General features: G+C 35.5%; 2 protein-coding genes across 2 annotated transcripts in view; one reads left to right on the top strand and one right to left on the bottom strand.

Moving 5' to 3' along the window:
• Prip (aquaporin prip) overlaps window positions 1-10,645 on the top strand; it is a 43,946-nt gene extending 33,301 nt beyond the window's left edge. The window contains exons 3-7 of the mRNA XM_073079889.1: window positions 1,539-1,663; window positions 4,428-4,697; window positions 6,217-6,381; window positions 9,382-9,501; window positions 10,451-10,645. Coding sequence (XP_072935990.1) covers window positions 1,539-1,663; window positions 4,428-4,697; window positions 6,217-6,381; window positions 9,382-9,501; window positions 10,451-10,489 — 719 coding nt within the window. The 3' untranslated portion in view covers window positions 10,490-10,645. The remainder of the gene's footprint in view (window positions 1-1,538; window positions 1,664-4,427; window positions 4,698-6,216; window positions 6,382-9,381; window positions 9,502-10,450) is intronic.
• A 3,192-nt stretch (window positions 10,646-13,837) lies between these two features.
• botv (exostosin like glycosyltransferase 3) lies at window positions 13,838-22,967 on the bottom strand. The gene is made up of 10 exons (XM_073079887.1): window positions 22,644-22,967; window positions 21,600-21,725; window positions 20,666-21,177; window positions 20,191-20,496; window positions 19,106-20,114; window positions 18,427-18,629; window positions 17,855-17,956; window positions 17,228-17,402; window positions 16,317-16,421; window positions 13,838-15,800 (listed from the first exon to the last, which is right to left on the bottom strand). Exons 1-10 carry the CDS (start codon window positions 22,761-22,763, stop codon window positions 15,696-15,698), a joined length of 2,763 nt encoding a protein of 920 aa, XP_072935988.1. The 5' UTR covers window positions 22,764-22,967; the 3' UTR covers window positions 13,838-15,695.
• Between the last annotated feature and the right edge of the window lie 448 nt (window positions 22,968-23,415).

Below are 23,415 nucleotides of genomic sequence, written 5' to 3'. Positions count from 1 at the left end.
ATGTGTCCAAGCCGTCAGGCGGCGTCATGTCACAAAAATCCATATAATAATGAGATAAGAAACAGCAGCGGCGCCGCGCTTGAACTTTGATGGAAGATGATAAGACTTTTGTTAAAGATTTCTAGTATATTTTTAACACTACACACAAAAGTTTACTTAAACTACTCTATTATGCTACTTTACTTTATTCTTTGAATGTAAAATTTATAATGCGTTCTATGTTAGAACCCAGCTATACTTTTCCTATCAGATAATGTATGCTTTCTCTACTTTTGTCACCCTAAACTGTAACAAATGTAGGATAATATTTCGAATGTATACGAAATTATTTATTAAATTTTCTTTTTTTCCCCTTTTTTCATTCCAACGATTTTAATATATCTCAATACCAAAATGCTATATGATATATGAATACTTAAATTCTAATCAAAAATTCTAATCTAATCGTCAATCTAATTGCCACTTTTTAAAAAACAGACGTCGATAACTTCAAAGTTCTCTTTCACGGTCCCTTTTGGATATTTCTGTTGTGACCATCAAGCAGATTTCAAAAAGCCTGTAACTCCCATAACTTTTACATTTTTTCACCAGTTAAAATATGATATTCCTGAGTCATAGGATCTATTTATTATTTTAGTGCGGTGGCATCACCACATTTAATGCTCTATAAAAGCAATGTCCGCGATGTGTTCTAGTGTAATGACAGACCTACACCTACATAATTTTATGACTTTTATGACGTGTTCCAGTTAATATTCAGAATACCAGCTATAACCACCATATATCCTATTTGGATTTCATTCAAGATAGAATTAGGTTAGGGAATAGCAGAATACCTATGTACCTATAATGGTGTTTTTAGTTAAATTTACATAGAGTTGGTCAATGGCGCCAAAACCTCGGTACGAATCGTAGGCAGATAAAACTAGTATAATTTTAAAATATGATGGGTCTATATATATGGTAATGGGTCCATGGTCATCTGACATGAAAAAATTCATGTCAGATATGTCGACCAAACTTGTCACTGCTTCCGGTGACCAAAAAGCTGGCGGTTATTTTGCGCAAAGATTAAGTCTTGCCGTGCAGCAAGGAAACGCCGCCAGCGTTTTGGGAACCATGCCTCACACGGCAATTTTAGATGGCTTATTTTATTTATAATTTTCTTGTATATATTTTGTAAATAACTCCATTTTTTAGTTTATAGTTAACATTTAATCTATGTAGTTATCTTTAAAATTTCATCTCTTCAAAATATTCAACCTGTGGTTATTTTTAAAATGATTATTTGCAAAGTATATTAATAATAAATATGATTGTATTTGTTGATAAATTTCAAGTACTGTTTATAATGAACACTTCTTACAATAACGCGAGAAAGAATTTCAGAAATTACCAGACTTTTCCCTCAGCTACACCCCTACCTGTGTATACTATTTGTAGTAGCTCGTTAGCGTAATAACTCGTTCGATATGTATATTTGGTTTGTAATAAATTTTGATAGACTGCACCAGTCTAAAGTAATATAAATGTCCCAGGTAACCTCCTGCTAAACCTGTTCGGATGCGGCGCGTGCATCAACATCTCGCAGGGCTCGAACGCGGCGCCGGACATCGTCCTCATCGCCCTTGCCTTCGGGCTCGCTGTCTTCGCTGCTGTATCGGTAAGCACCTACTACATAAGCATCTGTGTAATTGTACAATTATGTTTGCTTTTTGTTTTTGTTTGCGGTGATGTTTATTTCATAAGCGATAATAGCCTGCTATACACTTTGGTGTCACGATAAGAGTCCGAGACTCTAATACCAGGCTTCCCTTTGATTATTTGAAGTTATGTGTGTATTATTAATTTCGATGTGTGTTAAGTCTATCTACCAAATACTACCTATCCGTACTTAAGTAAATTATCCCGAAGACCCGTCTCACTCTAAGAAGAAAATTATCATGGTTACACATTAGTTCGTACTCCATAGTCCTCATGTTGCTGGGTACCGGCAAATCCGTTTTATCATTTTGACATTATGTAGCTTAAAGTGTAGTAGCCAGATATATTGATGAAATCATTGCAATTTCTTCAGTAATCTTATCAACATAACACAACATCTTATAACATATTGAAGCACAAGGTTCCATGTTCAATTCTCTGCTAAAAATTTAAGTAATTTGCTTTAACAAAGAATTACGTTCAGAAATAATACTAATCATCATCATCATCATTTAACAGATAACACCTGTCTTATAAGTTTTCGCGATATATTTGTGCTCGTTGATCCAGATACTCTTCCCACTGACAGACCCTCTAATTAAAGATGATCGATACCGTTATCATATCTATGATAACACAGAGATAAAAATGTTTTGCCAGCCAAAATGCCGAAATTATCATTCTAGACAGGTAAAGGGAATCCTTTGAAAGTTAATATTGTTTACCTATTAATTAATGATGGATTGTTTTTATAACAAAAGGAATCGACAACATGAAAACCACGAGCCTCTCAAAGGTTTTCTTCTTGGTGCCTCTCACCAAGGCTTACTTCGTCTGCTTATTAAGGTGTGTGAAATCTATCAATCCGTACGTGGGCGTTGAAATATATGATTTATTAAGAGCCCTTAATTCTAAAATACGATAATTGCGGGGTAACAATTTATTTATGACGTTAATGTGAACATTTTTAATGTACTTGCATTTTCGCGTAATATTATATAATCCTTACATGCTGGCTGTGTAGGTAAACTATTTGTGTAGATCTTACTAAATTCATGTTATCATTGAGATTACAATGTCCTTAAACTAACCTGAGAGATACGCCTGTATCGTACAGTATGTATAGTATACCCGAAGTACCTATTTTTTTTTTGTAATAAGTTATACTCGTATATAGGAAAAGTATCAATCATATTGCACCTGCATTACAATGATGTAAATACAAAAATTATGCGTTCAAGAACAATGCATTTGAATCAAGAGTCATGCCTTCAAATCCCTTTCAATCTGAAATTCAAAATACTTCTACTTACCTAGGAGAATTTACAGTAATTGCACCAGAGAGGAAGAGATTGTCAATGTTGCAATGCAGGACTTTTAAAGTGTTTCGTACAGTTTGATAATTGTAGAAATAAGATCAATGTGGAAAATTAACTCATATTTATCTATGTAAGTTTTTGTTTATATAGAAAGGAAAATATCAATGTAGCTCTCCTCTTAACATTCATGAAATGTTACGAGCACCGAGCCCTCATGATGCCGTACTAGAAGATAAGCTATCTCTACTATAATTGTTTCATTGTGCAAGTGTGACGTATAACTACACTTATGCATTGAGTTAGGCTATGGCCGCATTCGATTCTTTCATGACTGAGTATCTGAACGAAGGTTTATCTCGAAGGATAGAATTGGCATCCAATTTTAAATCAAATGGAAAATAACGGAGAAACATCGAGGTTGAGCGGTTTTTGGCTACTATTATGCGTAGGTTATATTCTCTTTGGCTACTGCTAGGCGGCTAGGCTTTGGTAACTGGTAGTTTTAGTAATTTCGTAGCGTTTATCTATCTGTCAAAAGTTGTTCGGCCACGCGAAGACAATCGCTGGATTTTTCAAATAAAATCTAACTTACATCATTTTTTATGCAACTTCCACTTAGAAATAGACTTCAGAAATAGAACACATCTGTTACCTTTGTATACAGATGGTCAATGCGCAAAAATCCTTACTTCGTACATAAAATCATCGAAGATTGCATGCACAAAACTTCTAATAAACTATCTACTTCTAATAAAGATAGACATACGTATTTTGGCTATTTCGCCTACATATTTCGCTTTGTCATGACACCGCTAAAATTTGAGTGATTTATGCAGTCTAGTCCTATCTATGGGTGAGCCGGCCCTGACTGCTTACCTAATGCAGTCACAGCCTTATGTACAGCCCGTCTTATTATAGGTGCAATGTCACTATGTACCTGTCTTTCATAATGTTTACACAGTGATTAGTCGATCGTACTGTTAACACTGTAATTGATGTTGTGGAATTTTAATCTTAATCTTATTTTACTGACAGATTAAAGGATTTTAAATCCTGTTTTATTGAGTCTTATTCTACTCTTACTTGAGTGATTTACTTGATACATAGGTACCTGATAATTAATTGCTAAGATCGATCCAAGATAAAAGTATCTAGAATTCCATGTCACAGTCCACTACGCTGGCCAGTAATTACGAATTGTTAAGCTTTAAGAACATACGTGTAGATTTTTCTTTAACTAAATTTTTGTACACACATACTCGTAATATCGAAAAATTATTTAGCATTCGAATTTCGCACCTCTACAGGCTTTACCATTTTTCATAGAGCTTAAGTAACACTACTTGTCTAAACTACTTAATATTAAGTGCATATAACATTATTTAAACGATTTCTAATTCCCAGGCAATAGGCCACGTGTCTGGTGGTCACATCAACCCAGCTGTGACGGCTGGCCTGGCGTCCGTCGGGCGCGTGAAGCCAGCTCGAGCCGTCCTCTACGTCATCGTCCAATGTGCCGGCGCTGCAGCTGGCTCGAGTCTCTTGAAAGCCTTCACACCAGACAAAGTAGCTGGCAAACTCGGTGTCACTGGGCTGGGGACTGACGTTACACAACTGCAAGGATTTGGCATCGAGTTCTTCCTTGGATTTGTCCTGGTGTTTGTTGTCTGTGGGGTGAGTATCTTTTTTGTACATGTACACATGCATATATGTAGGTCCTTCTCTTGACAAATGTGAACTGTAGATCATGAACATTAAGAGCGTTGATAAGTAGTGTGATATAATTATGTAAATCTATGATATTTTACAATATTTTTTTTATAATATAGGAGTAGCAGACGAGCATGCCGTCCACCTAATGGTAAGTGGCTACTGCCGCCCATGGACATCTGTAATCAACCTCAAATATGATAAGATATTCCTACTTGAGGTCGGCCACAGGTGCGCCGCTACCCTTGAGGACTAAGCTGGAACGCCTCGGAAAAGTATGTCTCCCTTACCACACCCTTCAAAACGGAACACAGCAGCGCCTAACACTGCTGTTATTAGGTAGAAATATAGTATGGTTCGTCTCTAAAAGCGAACAAATATTGCAGGCAAACGGTTGGTTTCGTGTCGCGGGATCATTAGCGAACCACCCATAATCTGGCTTTCATTGAAATATTTAACTTTGATTTACAACCCTGACTATCCATTCAATATTAATTTGCAACAACATTGTTATTTCCTAGGTGTTTTTATAACTTTTTTTAATATAAACTATTTATGGAAATGGATCACGATTTCAGTTTCATAGACTTTTTACTGACAAAATACTACCTATTACAGTAGGAACTGATGGAAGCGAGTTTATTTGTGAAAATCTGTAACCTATATCTCCGTAGCGGGCCAGTTAGTCGCTGTATGTAATGTACCTGCTGCATGAAATAATGCCGTTATAACGAAAAGCGTCTAAAATCTCTATCCCCTAATACTATAATGAAATAGGTGCAGAATTACTTTGCCCATCGTTCATCACGGCCCACCCACTAACCTAACATCATTCAATGATTTATAACCATGGACAATCCAATTATGGCGAAATATATTTCCTAATTAGTTCAATTAATACCAATGACAAAGATGCGCCAAACAGTTTAGCGAAAAATATGACCAATTATTTGGCAGATCGCGTGACGATTGACATTACTTTCCCAGTTCGCGAAACAAAATAACTCGGAATTATCATAATCGATAAATATCGTAGCTTTTACACCAAGGTCTTTTGAAGACACGTAGGTATTTTCATTCATGGGCTGAATTTATGTCTCAATTCAGATCTTACAGATAAGAATATATAACGTGGATATTATGAACGGGGCGGGACTGAAAAATGAGTAACTAAGTAAATAAACATCGAATGATTATTGTTGTCCTGATCACTATCCATACAGCTAGATCGAAATATCGATACAAGTAAAGTAGAGATATTTAATCGAGGTGTTCCAACTCAGTCCTCAAAGACACAATCATCTGTGGGGCCACTTCACGTAGGGCTTCAGTTCTAAATGGAATTAATTACAGATGTTTATCTGCGCTAGTACCTAACACCAATAATCACATATGATACATGTTCATTTGCTGCTCTATATTATATTAAAAAAAAACTTATCGTCATTACCTGTCATGAAATAAATTACTCTTTTGAATGCAGGTTTGCGACCCCAACAAAGCGGACAGCAAAGCCACCGCCCCGCTGGCCATCGGCCTGACCGTCACCCTTGGCCATCTCCTAGCTGTGGACTACACCGGCTCCGCTATGAACCCTGCTCGTTCCTTCGGCTCTGCGCTGGTTGCTAATGAATGGTCTGATCACTGGGTATGTATCTATAGTCTATGTTCTATTTATATACTTTATGTATTATCTACCACACATCTTAACTAAGTATTTCCGTGAACAATTAAATGTATGTATATTGGCGTGCGTTCTTTAGTGTTAATTTTTGTACTCAAACAATGCATACCTTATCTTCATGAAAATAAAAAAAACATAGGTACACATGTGTACTAATGAGACGCATTATTATAAGCAGTTCAAAACGGAAATAAGTAATATGAAAAAATACAGGGCGAACATGAATCTTCCTATATTTTTAAAGTAATTTAAAATCTGGCTTATCTACTTAGATATTACCTACTGCAATCGCATATTAAAAGTTCAAAACAATGATTTTTCTCTGTAATTTTATAGTACTAAATAAATGTCTTCATTGAAAAAACAATTTTACTTAGTTATGTCGCGAAACTTCTACAAAACATGCGAACGAATCGAGCTGACAAACCAATTTTAATAAAGCGCCTAGAATTTCCTTTTCTATAGAATCATCTATCACTCAAAATGGCAATGATATTGACTCGTTAGAAATACGGTCGAGGAGATCATTCTTACAAATACAGTACAAATATGCGTAAGTCCCATTTATAGGCACAATTCATGCAATACTGCATGTGGTATCACTGACACATTATTTGACGTGAAGCCACCAATTAAAATAAAAACAAACCACTAACCTATAATTGAAACTGAAATTTCCATTCTGTGTCCATTAAAAAAATATACGTAATATTGCTTGTACTCGTATGTGTACTAAATAAACATGAATTTGTACCTATATTATATTGTCTACCTACCTAGGTACTTATCTACCTCTACTTTACTACTCTAGGTATAGCAGCGTTTAACACTGCTGTTACGAAGCAGAATTTTAATAGTTGTGGTAAGACAGATAAGTTATAGGAAGTATAGGTGCTAACTTAGTGTTGTAGGGTGTTTCTTTCAGTGATATATCTACGAAAACATAAAAAATTAAAATCATTTGTGAACTTTCTTAAGCTGCCGCATTAGGTTCCAATATATTTCATCCATAAATAACTATGCATTTTAATTGTTTTACAATATTTTCAATGAGATAAAAGGAGGTTTACCTTCTTTTGATAGCGCCTTCCGTTTATTTTCATAAAAAATAATATCTCGATTATGTCATTATAGTAAAATTCTACGCGATTTCAACTAGATAAGACCCATACCCCATACCTACACAGATATGCCATCTTAATCCTAATATTAAATATCTAATCAGTAAACAACCACACCTAAGAAATTATCTTCATGGTACTTTAGCATGTTTATCGACCATTGTTTTTATTGATTTATAATGAATTGGTATTATTATTACTATTTATTTATTGAACCGAACATATCGGTACCTACTTCAAGCAAAGTTAGATACCGAAAAACAGTCATGTTTATATTAAAAATAAGCATTTTAATATTGCTTTCAAATTAAAGAGGGGACTTCTCCTTGTTTATGCTTATGTTCAGCTGAGCTTCTGTCATCAAATCATAGATCTTGTAGTTTATAGGTTGGTATTTTATAAAGCAATTTAGTTAAAAAGGCTTTTATAATAATTTAACCTGCGGATGTAACCACGGATATAACAGTATAGGTACACGTGGCGTCATCTCTTGTCAAGTAGCAGAAACCAATTCTAATAAGATTTTCTAAATAGTCTATATTCAATAAATAGTAATAAAATGCTTTTTTTAAATATTATACTAATAATCAAAGACTCGATATACATAGTATCTCATAGAAAACATATATTCTTTAAACGGCTTTAAGTTTTACTATTATAGTAAGTACATTGCAAATCTGATTATTTGGTTTCGTTTTAATCAAGATTTCGACTTATTTTCTTAATTGCTGCATTGAGCATTATACAAATATTAATAACATATGCTTGTTATTTATACAAATCTTGAGTTAGAATATCTTTACCTAATTAAAAGGTAATTAAAAGGTAAAAATTAAATTCGTCGAATTGTTTATTATTTACGTAATTAGGCCTACAATAAATTAATGGTAAAACCTTATTACGTTCACCGATAAAATGACTAGTTGTGCTTTTTATGTTCTAAGCGCACACATTACTCAACTTCAAGGCTTTGCGTATGGCTCTAGCGTCAAAAGGCGTTAGCGTCAATCATTCACTTTGAAAAAATGCATCGCGATAAAACGCCTTTCCCGTCTAATCTATAAAATGTGTTTATAATAATATATTATACGGGTATTTGCAGAAGTTTATCTTCTTTTTTTTTATAACATAGGAATAGCAGACGAGCATGCAGTGCACCTAATGGTAAGTGGCTACTGCCGCCCATGGACATCTGTAATCAACCCCAGATAGGATTAGATAGTCCTACCCGAGGTCGGCTACAGATGCGCCGCTACCCCTGAGGACAAAGCTGGAACGCGTCGGAAAAGTATGTCTCCCTTACCACACCCTTCAAAACGGAACACAGCAGCGCCTAACACTGCTGTTATTAGGCAGAAATAGATGTGGCGGTGGTGCCGACGGAGTCGAACCACAAAGGGTTCTATCACCTTTAAATCTTGTACCACCTGTTCGTAAAGGGTTTATAATATCTGTCATTGTGTGTAAGTCCATCGCACAATATGGAATATGTAGGGGTCATAGTTGCAGGCACGAAAATATTATTTGACCAAAAATCTTCCTATTCCTACCTACTTTCGAACCTAGACATTAACTTCACTAATTAATACTAAATATGAAAATTACCGATACCTATTGTATAAGCCCTCTTGACTATGATAACTTTGTTTATTTTCACTGCACTCTAGAGACAGTCAGTGGCAGCAGTGTACCAAGATTTCAGTAATTTTTCTTTTTATATTTTCAAATAGAGCCATCGGTAATCACACTCCAGCATCCTTCCTAGACTAACCTATAAAGCTTTATATCAAAACAAGCTTTATATCAAAATTGTATTTCATTTTGAAATTGTATTTATTTTTAGGTGTATTGGGCCGGTCCGGTCGCTGGCGGTGTGGCAGCTGCTCTGTTGTACGTACACGGGTTCTCCGCTCCCCAAGTGGACACCCCGCGGTACAGGCCTGTAGCGGGTGATGAGAAGGAGGTATGTAGCTAATACCTTAATACCTTGTAGTTGTATATACCGGTTTGTAGTAGAAGCTAAAGATGATATTGTACGATGTTCGTAATATTGCTAGTGCAATTGGGTAATGGGTACGTACATAACAAAATTAGAATTTTGTGGAAAACATCTATTAGTTCAATAAGCTTTGTATTATAAAGCTTATATGACAAGGTGCAAAGTAGGTAATGGGTTGAATACTTAGGTAAGTATATTGAATTTTATCTTTATGACGGTACAGCCATAAAAATAAAATTAATAGGTAAGTTAATAACTCTTTAATTTATGCCTATAAAAAAATACATAACAATTGAAATATTTATTGGTCAGGTAAACACATTTATATGCATTTTTTAAATCTTTACAAGCGATCTGGACGCCTACCACCTACGGCTTGGACAGTGGAACACACCGTAAGACCTTAAAACTGAAGTTATTGTTTGTACCGTTTTATTTACCCATTTTATTTTTTTTAATCATGAGGAAACCTCCTCGCATGGGAGTTCCCCATAATGTTCTTAAGTGTAAATGAAAGACCGTGAACTATAGAAGACTACTAAGTCTTATTTTGAGATGATGAAACTTTGCTCAGAAATCCTTTGAAATGTTGGTAGACGCAAAAAATGTGTAAAATTCTAATTTATATGTTGTGCCCTAATTTGGTTTAACACTGCTCGCCTTAAAATAGTCATTATTGAAATTTCCTCTTCCACTTACTTATTTGTTGCAGTTTTTTAATAATTTTTAATTTTTTTCCCTTTCTGTGAATCGATCTATGACCTCAAAATCCCAAGTCATTTTCGACCTACGTTTAATTGTATCTCTATATATTTTTTTCGTCGCATGCTTAGTTTATGAACAGAGTATAGTGACCTACATTGGAAGTTTATGACTATAAATGAAATACTAAAGTGTTGCCATTGTTTGACAGCTGAAGCGCCTCGACGGCAAAGCGGACGACCTCGCCTGAAACAGAAGAGTGTGGGTGCGCGCCCCGTGCGGCCTGTCCGTGCCGCGCGACACGCGCCCCGCGCCCGCGCCCCCCGCACCCCCCGCACCCCCCGCGTGGCCCGACAGACACCACTATTTATAAATCATAGATTAGTAAAGATTACTCACTCCTAACCATAGATTAGTAAAGATTACTCACTCCTAACAAGAAAATGTACCCCGTTTTGAGAATTGAAATAGTTGCGTAAAAAGTTTTGCCACGTCTCCGTGCTAAAATGTCCCTAAAATATTAGGAATTATTATTATAAATTGTTTATTTATCATGTAAATTACACAGTACTAGTTATTTATTCGTAAATTTTCTCTAAAAATGTTTTTATTTGTCAAGAATTCAAAAAAAAGAACTTACTAATAAGCCGTTTGTGGCTTCATTCAATTTTAAGGCGGCAAAGTATCTTTACTAATCTATGTTATAAATAGTGGTTATTTATTCTGATAGAAATAATATTCAAATAAATTTTAACGAACTTTTATATTAATAAAATAATATACAAATTTTAAACTATGAAAATACGATTTTCTCACACTTAAATTATCTGAATAGTTTGTATTCTTGTATTTGTATTTAACAGCCATATTCTTATAATAATATATAATATTTTATTTGTATGTTAATATTACATAACGTATTACGAGCTTAATGATCACCATTTACCGACAAACCCAGTTATTGTCAAAAATATATTTATTAGAATTGAAAATTCTATGCAGTCCCAGTCTTATAATGGAAAATTATATCGAATTACATATACATTTATCAAAACTATGTGTAAGTAGATAAGTTAGGTGTATAATTGAAGAAGCCTTAATTAATATGCTGTGTTCAATCAAATAACGTACCTCATTATGTACCATTTATTCTCGAACCTGGAATGCTTTTCCCACTGACAGATTGGTAGCTGATGCTTGTTAATGATTTGCTTTAGGACATAAGAAAGCACATCTATTATACTTCCATACACTTTCATACTAATTAGAATCTTGTTAAAATATTTTAATCATCTAATATAATGATAAAAATATTTATTGAATTCTCACATTTAAATTATAAAACAAAACTGTTGCTTAATACACAAATTTACTCATTTTTTCGTGAGTGTAATGTAAAATGTTTGTGTACGACCAAACTGTGTGACATTATAATATTCCTAGGTTAAAAGATGCAATGAATGTTATGAATGATTTTTTATGAATAAAAATTTAAGACATATCTACTTGTATTTTTTCTATATTTATTAAACCCTGTGTAATTACTAAGCATATAGGGCTCGAACACAAAACTGCGATGCGACGCGATGCGAATTCGCAACGCAGAAAATTGCGATGCGAATTGCTGCGATGCGATATCGTGCGGCGTAGCGTCTCTCAGGGTGACCAACAACAACAACCACTGTGCGATGCGAATCAATTCGCAAGTTCTTGCGATGCGTCGAGGGAGCTCGCAGATTTTTGCGATGCGACGTCGCATCGCAGTTTTGTGTACGAACCCATAATAAGCTCATACCTATGATATAACATCACTATAAATGGCAACGCCTGCAGAATTATAGATAGGGTCTGCCCGGACGAGCTACTGCCAGGGCGGCAACGTTATCGGCCGATCCTCATAACAAAAATAATTTAGGTAATCTATAGTACCACCTGCAATGAGATAGCGAAAAAAAGCTGTTGATACCACGAAAAGACACCATGTATAAACTATACGTAGATTTTAAACAACACGGAAAATAAAAGTCTTCCTAGGGGTGCTCATGATCCTAGAAAGCAATGATAAGCACTAGCTAATAAATACTTATCATGAATAAATGACTGGTATAAAATGCATTTAAAGAATATAAAAAATTAAGAAGTAGAAATCATTCTACATTTAGTAGGTACATTTTGCAAAAATCCTTCTTATAATATATTACTCAGATTATCTACCAATATTCTTCAAAGTTAATGGCCATGGAACCATTAGTGCTAAGGGCCCCAGCAGAATACCGAAAAATAATTATTCTTTTCGGAAACTAGATGCAACGCTGACACACTACACAGTCTCCATATGTTTGAGCGCCAGTCGCAGACTTCTTGCAGATGCCGCAACACAAAAATCCTAATTCGGCATTTACGCACTTTTCATGTTTTCACAATGCTAGTTTATGCCTGAAAATATGATAACATTTACCTACTGGTAGAAGACCATTAGACACAAGAGTGTCATATATTTTTACTCAAGAAAGTTAATGTTTTTCGAGTTTAAATTTAATTTTGAGAATAAATTTATTATCTGCATATGCATTTATATACCTATTCTACCTGTAATACCTTACCATGATTAGGGTTTTATATATTGAACTTGATTGAATTTACTAAATTAACAAACAAGTTATTACATATATCCATACATAACGAAACACATACCTACCTAAAGTATGATAATAATCAACTACGCAAATTGCAGATCAGTTTCATAGTCTTGAGGATATTTTTCTAATAACTAAATTAACCGCAATTGCTAGTTTGAAACATGATTAAGTTATGATATCATAATAATTATACGATGTCGGTATACTTATTAACCACTGATTGTCCGCACTAAATAATATCAAGTTTCGTAAACAATACAGGTAGCATGTATTGCGGTGGCGGCAACCTTGTCATAGTTGTAATTTTATTATTGTGATAGGACTGCTACAAGGTCGTTGCTACAAAAAGAATCAGCTTTTTACTACGCTTTAATTTACATTTTAGCTAAAGTTCTAAAAGAAACTGAAAAATTGGTGCCGTTCTATATAGCCATATACATACTTGGATTATGTTAGCTATGTTTTCTATATCAACGCGGTATGGACGCGAGTAGTCGAACTCAATGAATAAGTTTATTTATTTTGCCAACTCTTGGCTTTGGAGCTAGGTAGTATAAATTGAATTTATGCAGTTACGCATATAACACTTGATGTTATCATTTTCCCTTAATCATCACGTATTCCACTACACTAAAAAATCGCAAGTACTTAAAATACGTAAATACGGTCGAAAATGTAGGTACGTGACATTTTTGTGGATAATGCTAAAGATTAAAATGAAATAGTTTATAATTTTGGAAAACCGGTCATATTGGAAAATAAGTAAAACCAAAAGCCAGATTTTTTAACACCGAAAAAACAATATAAGTAGCAAAGAAACGATAAATACATGCCAAAATTGCCATTTTCCATATTTAATTGGTACGATTTTTAGAAATATATATAAATGCAAGTCATGTTGGTCATGCTAGTAAAGTACGAAATTATTTCCCATAATCGCAGGAATAAAATTCAATTGATTGCTATAAAATCTATTTATATTTCCATTCAAGTGTAATTACATGATTTTTACAGGATCACAGGAATATGAGACAAATATTAGCGCCAGAAGAAAAATAACCATATTATTATCAGTCTTGAAATATTAAGAACTAGACAAATTACAAACATTCTTAATATTAACACTTTTATGGCAGAAATACAGAAACACATTGTGAAGATTTTTCCTATCGAAATTTCATGTGAATATTTTTTACTAGAAATACTACTTTTATAGAAGTGCTAAGATAAATAAAACATTATTCAACAATAACTTTCAGTTCATCACTTTTAAAATTACATGAAACCTTATAGACCATAATCTTCAGAGCAAACAAAAATCATGCGGCGATATTATAATTTACTCTTAAAAATAATAAAAATGACTCGCATAGTAGAAACAAAAGGCAATATCTAAAAATACGAAATAGCTTTCAAGAATCTATGTAAATGTCACACCTACAAATAAAATGAAATAATTTACTAAAAAACTTATTTGTCAAAAAGCAAGATTCATAAAAACATAATTCAAGATGTTTCCTGTATTTTTACTACAGACGATCAGAAAAACCGTAATATGCTTTAAGTAAGAAGCTTTACGAGATAAAAAGCTCTCCATTTTTTTGCTTTGAAATTTATGTGCAATGTAATTTCTAATAAAGTCTTAAAAGAGGTACTTTAAATTGTGAGTAACAACAAATGTATGTAAAATTTGAATACAACACTAAAATGTACTTTCTGACATGACGCATTAAATACTTATAAAATGAAATATAGTACAAACAACCAAACATTTAACATATTTTTAATATGTACATTAAGAATACTATAAAGTATTATTGTCACAATGATTTCTCCATGATAAAGTGAAAACAATGGAACAAAAAATACGTATTACAATTTTTTCAAACGAAGAAAAGCCAACATAGGTTTCACGTTTTAAAAAATAAGACCACATACATATTTCTAAAACGTGAAAAAATATATTAGTTAAAAAAATACAAAAAAAGATAGGCTTAAGATTTCACAATACGTAAAAAATAACAATTACAAATTTAAAAAAAAAAGAAACTTGGTTAAACATAATATTTTGGATACAAACATAATATATTGGTGAAAAAACTATAGAACGGATATTATTTACAAATATTTTTTATGTAAGACTTTGGATTGCTCTTATTTCTACTAATAAATGCGCTAAAGTGATGACCACGATTATTACTTTCGAGATCAAAAGGTGTTATAATTATTTTCACATACTTAGATCACTTCGATCAATTTTAATATTTCTAACCTGAGAGTTTTTAATATTTATTTATGCAATTAGGTAGACAGCCTACCAAATATTAAAAACGTTATTTTCCTACATTTTTGACTTTACTTAAATAGCGTAATGTATAGAAATTTTTAATTTATATTTAATTTTATCTTAACATACATAAATATTGAGAGTGCAATTTCTATAACTTCCATAATATAAAATTATTATATTTTATATAATTAGTATATTACACACATTTATTATTGCTTATAAAAATTGTGAACACATTAAAATATCTATGGATACGACGACATTTCGTAAAACACATAACATTTCATAGTAAGTCCAAAGACACTCAATTTTTGATAAATAGCAGATATTCTTATTATCTAAAATATTCGCAGCACATCTAAATCAACGTATAAATAAATATCATATCGATGTCCACAACACACTAGCTATTTATAAAACACAAGCATATTAATTGATAATTACAAGATAATTTACAAATATTTTGTTACAGCATAAAGATAATTATGTACAAGGATTCTAAGGTGGTTAGTACATAAATAACAGTGCTATATAAATTTGAAACACTTTTGTTTATCGTGAGGTATTCGTGTTTTGAAGAGTACCGAGTCCGCCCGATACTGCGTCGAGAGTAACGGAGTGTAGCCCATTACCTACAAAAAATATATATAACAGATCATTTATTTTCTCGGATCAATATAGATTTTTTATCAACAGAAAAATGCAATTATCCTACCAAAATATTAGTATGTACCATTTTTTGTATTTAAATATGTATTTGATTTCAGGATGTCGTTGTTGAAGTAAAGAACTATGGTCAGTAAAAGAATAGAAAAATGCCGAAACTACCACTTTCTTGTATTTTTTAAATACACAGTATGCAAAAAGATTTTGTGTCTATTTATTTCGAGTATAAGTGATAAATTCCTGTTACAAACGAACAGACAGGGGAGGCTTAGAAACAGGTTCCCGTTTTTTAAAACTTATAATACGGGTAGGTTTCAACTAAGGTTCATATAATTAAAAAAAAGAGTACTAAATCTATCATCTATTAAGATAAAATCAATCTGAAATGTGCTACCAAGCTACTGAATAACATCATCAGTAGATTACATAATTTTGAGAGCATCTACTTATATAAAAGTGTTAAAAAGATTTTTATTTATTACCTGCGAAAAAAACTGTATACACTTATGCCTCTCATGGAAATGTGTTTCGTCTGCTGATAGCGTCACGGGACAACCGGGACAACGGAAGGTCCACCGCGACGTCACCTGCAGGAATAGTTGATATTACAAACTATTGTAGTACAACGCCATCTAGCGGAAAACTATAAAATAAAGTCATAGTAACGTGGATAAATACACAGAAAAGATTATATTTTTTGTCATCTATATTATGTCTTCCAGACACACATCATCAACATCACACAACATGCGTAGTTACAACAGTGTTAAGTATTCTGTGGTTGATGAAGGGTGATTAGGACGACGAAAGTGATGATGATGATGATGATGATGACGACGACTACTACGGTGATGACGATGACGACAATGATGATTATGTCTATAGTCTGATTCATAATTAGGTGTCCAAAATGTAAACAAACAAATGTCACTGTCAAAATGAACAAGAAATAAAAACTTTAACAAACTCAACAAAAAACGAAAACTTTACAATTATTCACAATTTAACAAACGCGCTATGTAAACTATAATACATTCGAGTTCAATCACAATCACGAAAATGAATAACATCAGCTACGAAACTTAAAAATGACGGCACAAGAAATGTTCTGGGTTCCGATTGTGTTACCATTATCACATTTTAATTTTCTACCATAAACCTTGTTTTTTATTATTATTACTGTATGGAACGAAATTGAGGTAATATAAATATTAGAAAATGTGAATTGATCTTAATTTTTTTTTGATTATTATTTTATTATTGTTGTATTAATTTAATATTGTCAAAAATAAGAATCTACCATTTGAAGGGTATGTTCTTGATAGGTCAACACCTTTGTTTACATTTTGGACACCTAATTATGAATCAGACTATACGATGGTGATAAGCGTACCTTGACGGGGGGTTTCCTGGTGATGTGCGCGACGAGGAAGTTCATGGCGATGTCCTCGCAGTTCATGTACTCGTCGACGTAGTCGCGCACGGCGGCGGGCAGCGCGCGCCAGTACGCCCACAGGTAGTAGCGGTGCACGAACGCCGCGCCGGTCAGCACCATGCTTAGCTCGCAACTGGATAACAAACAGTTGATAAATAATATCTTACTGGGATGGCCATGGACGTACCTAGTTTTTTATGGATGTTCCACAAACTATTCGGTTAGGTAGTGTTCGGCGGATAGTAAAGCAGATTTGTCTCTAAAATTTGTCAACGAAAAAAATAAACTCTATAATTTAAAAGGATCCCAAAATGGTCTTTGAAAATTTGTTAGTAAAATAAAAGATATTTTCTTCTCCCTACGCCTATGGATTTCAATGATTGGCCTAACACGTTCAAACGCCGTAAAGTCTTAAAAATTGCAGTGTATATCCAGCTATTCCCAACCAATCGTCTTTTATTGTACAATGTTTACGATATTATACATTTCCAATTAAATTTTAGATTGTAAAATACTGTTACGAAGAAAATGTACCTTCTTTTTTTCCGAGGGGGAAACATTCAAAAGAAAACGAAGAAAATGTACCTGTAATTGGAATTATAGAGAAACCCGTTATTAAAGTTGACATCCCACGCGTGATAACGACCTGGGAATCCGACGATCCTATCTCTATGTTCTCGCCACACTCTGTAAAGAAAATAAAAACTATACTATAAGATCAATACATTTATTTTTAATTTAATAAATAAAGGTTCGAAAGGTGGTAGAACCCTTTGTGGTTCGACTCCAGCGGCACCACCGCCACACCTATTTCTGCCTAATAACATCAGTTTTAAGCACTGCTGTGTTCCGTTTTGAAGGGTGTGGTAAGGGAGACATACTTTTCCGAGGCATTCCAGCTTAGTCCTCAGGGGTAGAAGCGCATCTGTGCCGACCTCAGGTAGGTATATCTAATCCTATCTGGGGTTGATTACAGATGTCCATGGGCGGCAGTAGCCACTTACCATCAGGTGGACTGCATGCTCGTCTGCTACTCCTATATTATAAAAAAAATAATAATAATAAATAAATACTCTATGAGGCAGTTTCTCATACTTGCACGTCATCGTCGACACAAAACACGGCCTTAATGAGAAACAAATATTACAGAAACTTACCTAAAAGCGAACACAATCTCGTCATGTCTCAAATGCGCGTCATCATCAACACATAGGACAGCCTCGGTATCAATCAGGTTGTACGGCAAGAAGCGGTTGTTGAGGGAGTTCCGTGGCGCACGCACCACGACGACGGGCGCGCCGCTCTCCGGCCACGCCTGCGCACTCGACGGTGGTGTTAGCCCGTTCCATACGACTACTACCTGTGTAAACGTATGGTTTTGAAGTGAAATTAATGCGAATTAGTGCGATTAGATAATCATTAAGTGGAGGAGAAGTAAGGAGTAATAAAGCTTTTAGCGTCATCTACCAATAATAATGTACCTAACTTTTATAGATTAGTCTTAAATGGAAAAGTCTTTATTTTTAAAGTTTTACTTCTTTTAGCGGGCGCCAATGTATTACATACTTTACTTGGTCATGATTGCATACAACACTATTTGGTTTAAAAATTAAATCTTTACATGTGGTACAATATAACAGGCCAGTAACTGAGCCTATCGCCTTTGTGACGTCACGTTGCACTAGTATTTGAAAGACTAGCAAACAAATAACCCTCCAACATAATATATAACTACAAATTGAATTTCAATCTCCAATCTTTTCCCAGACAACTATGTCCCTTACAAAAAGACAGAATGAAAAACAAATTCTCTTTCACATTATAATTGTTACTCACTTTATTTAAATAGGGTAGTCCGCGAAGTCGCGCCAAAGCTGCTGCCAGCACGGCTTCGCGCTCATAGGTCAGGATTACAATAGTGAACTGTTCTCTCTGTCGGTCCCCGCCGAGTGCCTCACTAAACTCCTTCCCGGAGCCGCCCGCTCCAGCTGCTATCGGACGGAACCCTGCCGCGGATCCCATGAACCGCGCTTCTGACGTCACGGGCGGATCCCAGGGCAGTTGTGGGTACAACGCAAACGGCTCGCCCCAGTCATTCCACATTTCGTAACCATGTAACAACGACAATGAATAATTTCGTCGGTACGCTGGACTCGGGTATGGTGCCTCTAGGGGTCCGAGTGTCTCTTCTGGTTCCGAATCAACTGCCGGTGCCTCCACTTTCGGTGGGGAAAATGAGTCGTTGAACGCCGGAGCACCTATCGTTGGAGATGCAGGTCGCGGTGGAATGTTCAACCGCATTCGTAAAGTCGCAAGCAGGGAATCCATGCTAGCTTGTACCGAACTTAGATACCGTTCCCATAATACTCTGCCTTGTCGTCTAAATGCTAGCAGATCAGCATCCGACAGCGCCCGCAGCAAGAAGTGTAATTCGGTGACACGCGCTTTAGGAAGAGAAATGGTGGCTCGTCGCCAATCCAAAACTTCGTCGTATGGTAACCTAATTCTATCCCCTCCAAGGACAACAGGAATTGCACCAGATCGTAGAGCCTCATATAATCTTGCTTGCAGGAGCGCTGTAGACGCGTAATTGGAGTTACCAGGCGCGAGTACTAACACGAAAGTGGAGTCTCGCAATACTGATCGTCGAGACCGGTCAGTTCCACAAAGCGCCCAATCCCCAATCGGTATCACTGCCCGTCTTTCCACGGGTGGGTCGCATTCAAACTGTAGCAGAAATAAATCCGTTGCTGGCGCAATCGTCGCCATCTTCTGCAAGCCCTCAATTAAGATTTTGTCATCATCCCTGTTATGTCCTGTTACGGAGGATTGTGAGCCCTGAAAACTGAATAATGTTTATGAACGCATACAAACAAAATGACACAACAGATTCTTATTAATTGTGATACTAATATATTTACCTTAACAAATATTTACGTCGCGCCGGTGCCATAGGGGCACAATCGGCCCACACGTCGCCGCCTGGTGGACCAAGCGCTGGAGGTGTTACTAAATCAAACTCTGGTCGAAACTGGTCTAGAGTGAAAGTGGATTGAGCGATCATAGCTCTTCCAGTCGATGCCCCCCGGAATGCATCTCCAGAACCGACAGACAGTTCCCGTCGTGCCAGGTTAAGTAAAACATGGTTTCGCCCATCTCCGCCCCAATATGGAAGACCTTTTATTGCCGTCTCATTTAACATCAGCTTATATGACTCTGTGGTTGAGCTAAAATGCAAAAAAAGACTTAAAGATATTACATATTGACACTAACAAAATAAATTATTGTGTAATTTAGAAATATATAGCTCGCAAGCTTGGAATCGCCAGAATTGACAATGTAAAAAAACTGAAAATATTTAAATAAAACATTAAAATCATGTATGGAATATCTTACGAGTGGCTCTTCTCAAAAGGAAATGCTTCACCCACAAGAACGAGGTAAACGCAGGCTTCATTAGGATTTTGCGTCAAATGTGAGTTATATCCTAGTGTTTGACGCAACGTCGTTTTTAAGAATCCGTCAACTTCCGCACCTGTCAGGGGAGAATAGATATCTGGGTCATAGAAGTAAATGGGAAAGCCGGAGGTCAAGGAGCAACGTGAGTGGTCGAAACACGAATGCATGCGGCAGTTGACTTCTGAGGAAGGACTCACGGGTGGTAGGATTTGCGGAGGGTTTGATGGAAGGATTTGAGCAGGAGGCGCTAGTTCGGGGGAGTCTCGTCTGATGGCTTCCAGTTGCGCGAGACGGGCTTGGTCGGCGGACACTCGGAGACGCTGCAATTCTGCAGTGGCGCGAGCGTACTCCGCCTTCACACTATCTGCCTTTGCGCTAGCAGCGGCCGCCTCGCGCTGCAACCTGCCACGTCGCTCCTCCAGCTCACGGAGTTCTGTTGACACTGAAGCCTAGAAATAGTTGAAATAACCATTATGTTAATGATATACAGTCTTATATAGAACTAGAGATTATCTCGAAAGGCATCTCCCCCACTAGTTTAGGCAAGAACCGAAAAAATCTTCAAACAAGTGTCCTTGATTTTTTTGCCACACAAATTTCAGACTACTAATTCTGAATACCCCCTTTAGATATTGCCAATAAGACCAGCCATTTTTTTTTTCATAGTCAACTCTTACTATGCCGCTGGGCTTGGAACCCTCAAGGACCCACTTAACATTACCTTAACATTTACACCCATGATCAATACTAAATTACATGGTGGAGTAGATTTCAGGCTAATTTAAAGTAAATAGAAATACTAAATAGTAGTACATTAAAGGGTTACAACAATGTATGTTCATAAACTTATTATGAACTTTAAGCATCTTACCTTAATTCTAAGCATCTCCTCAATCCTGGCCTTCAGGTCTGCTACGTTCATTGTAGAGACATCTCCAAGTGATTCTAGGGTTTGTCGCATTGGGCTACCACCCAGAGATCCAGATGTTGACTCATACTGAAATCAGACAATTTTATAAATGGACTTGGGAAAGATAATGACATATAATTGTCTCCTAAACCACTACTCCGACACCTATTATTTATACAAGTTTAAGTGAGCATACAGTCCACCTATTTTGTGTAAGTTTTTGTGGTTAGATTCCGGCGGCACCACCGCCACACCTATTTCTACCTATAAACAGCAGTGTTAGGCGCTGCTGTGTTCCGGTTTGAAGGGTGTGGGAGAAGGGTAAGGGAGACAGACTTTTCCGAAGCGTCCCAGCTTAGTCCTCAGGGGTAGCGGTGCATCTGTGGCTGACCTCAGGTAGGAATATCTAATCCTATCTGGGGTTGATTACAAATGTCCAAGGGCGGCAGTTGCTACTTACCATCAGGTGGACTGCATGCTCATCTGCTACTCCTATAATATAAAAAAAAAAGTGGAAAATGATTTTTATTATATATCTTTACATATTTTTAATGCTGGAGAGCCCTCCAAGGCTGATAGTTGTAGTAAATGCTATCTGCTACCCTACTATGTACATCTATATATGTGCAACACAGCAATACTTAACTCTGCCGTTATTAGTCAAAAACAGGTGTGGCAGTGGTGTCACTGTTGTTGAACTATAGAGGTTTCTATCACCTGCAATGCCTTTTTATAACTTTTGTAGAGTACAATCCATGCATACAATACATAGGTTAATATTTTTTTAATAATTGTGTGAATTGTATTTTACCCATAAAATTATGAACATTGCCATAAACGAGTAGTACGCTGTTAACACAAAAACCTCATAAATGTCTGCTTTCTCCACTTTAAACCAGAAAAGATCAACGCAAACACTGATATAATAACAATGAAAAAGAAATAAAATCGGCGCTTTTCTCCAGGGTAAGTAAGAGAACTAGAAAAATTAAAATTAACACTAACCTTTGATAAATAGTAGTGTGTTACTAATGGCACCATGAACAAAATAACAGACACTGAAAGTATAACACGGGATAACTTTAAATGGCCTAGCCATTGGCAAAATCGTTCGTGAAAATACATTGCTGTGGTATTATTACTAAAAATGGTGGTATTATTACAAAACTAGGTGTATAAGAATTTCACCGAAAGCATTGTAAATTTTATACAACTTTCGTGATCTCAATACACATTCACGGAATTTATCAAATATGTAAATAAAATAAAAGGTACAGCGCTCATCTCACAATACTCTTTTAGGCATTGACATTTGTTTGAAGTTTTTGACAACTCTCAAAATGACGTTTGACAGTATATAGTTTTTGAAAACGGACCGGGAGCACAGTACAAATATGGGGAGCGAATACGAAAACATGGCTCCTTTATATTTCAGTAAATTAATATATTTTTATATACTATAGTAACTACATATTATTAGGTCCTTTATATATTAAATTTATTTAACTTGCTCTTTAATTGCCTACACGACGCATATGTGGCCAACCTCGGTTAGCATTAGGAATCTAATCTTATCGGGGATTGATTACGACGGCAGTAACCATTTACAATCAGAAGTACTGCATGCTCGTTAGATACTCCTATATTAGAGAAAACTGGTATGTAACAATCCTGGAGGCTCATTAAATCAGAAACGGCACGACAGGGTGTAACAGACGTAGCAATATCCTGTAGGTCTGCACATGCATCCTCCGTTTATTTTAAATCTTTATTTTAG

This window comes from Epargyreus clarus, unplaced genomic scaffold (assembly GCF_041222505.1).
Source record: "Epargyreus clarus isolate Ecla_fem2 unplaced genomic scaffold, WU_Ecla_fem_2.2 ptg000014l, whole genome shotgun sequence".
Classification (NCBI taxonomy): domain Eukaryota; kingdom Metazoa; phylum Arthropoda; class Insecta; order Lepidoptera; family Hesperiidae; genus Epargyreus; species Epargyreus clarus.
Note: the sequence above shows the minus strand (reverse complement) of the source record. Positions and strands in the feature narration are given on the sequence as shown.

Excerpts from the sequence above, each read along its gene's own strand:
- botv (XM_073079887.1), bottom strand. The coding sequence starts at position 22,763 with ATGTATTTTCACGAACGATTTTGCCAATGGCTAGGCCATTTAAAGTTA. Across the intron at positions 21,178-21,599 it reads AGGAGATGCTTAGAATTAAG|GCTTCAGTGTCAACAGAACT; the intron begins GTAAGATGCTTA and ends AACTATTTCTAG. Across the intron at positions 20,115-20,190 it reads CGACGTAAATATTTGTTAAG|TTTTCAGGGCTCACAATCCT; the intron begins GTAAATATATTA and ends AACATTATTCAG.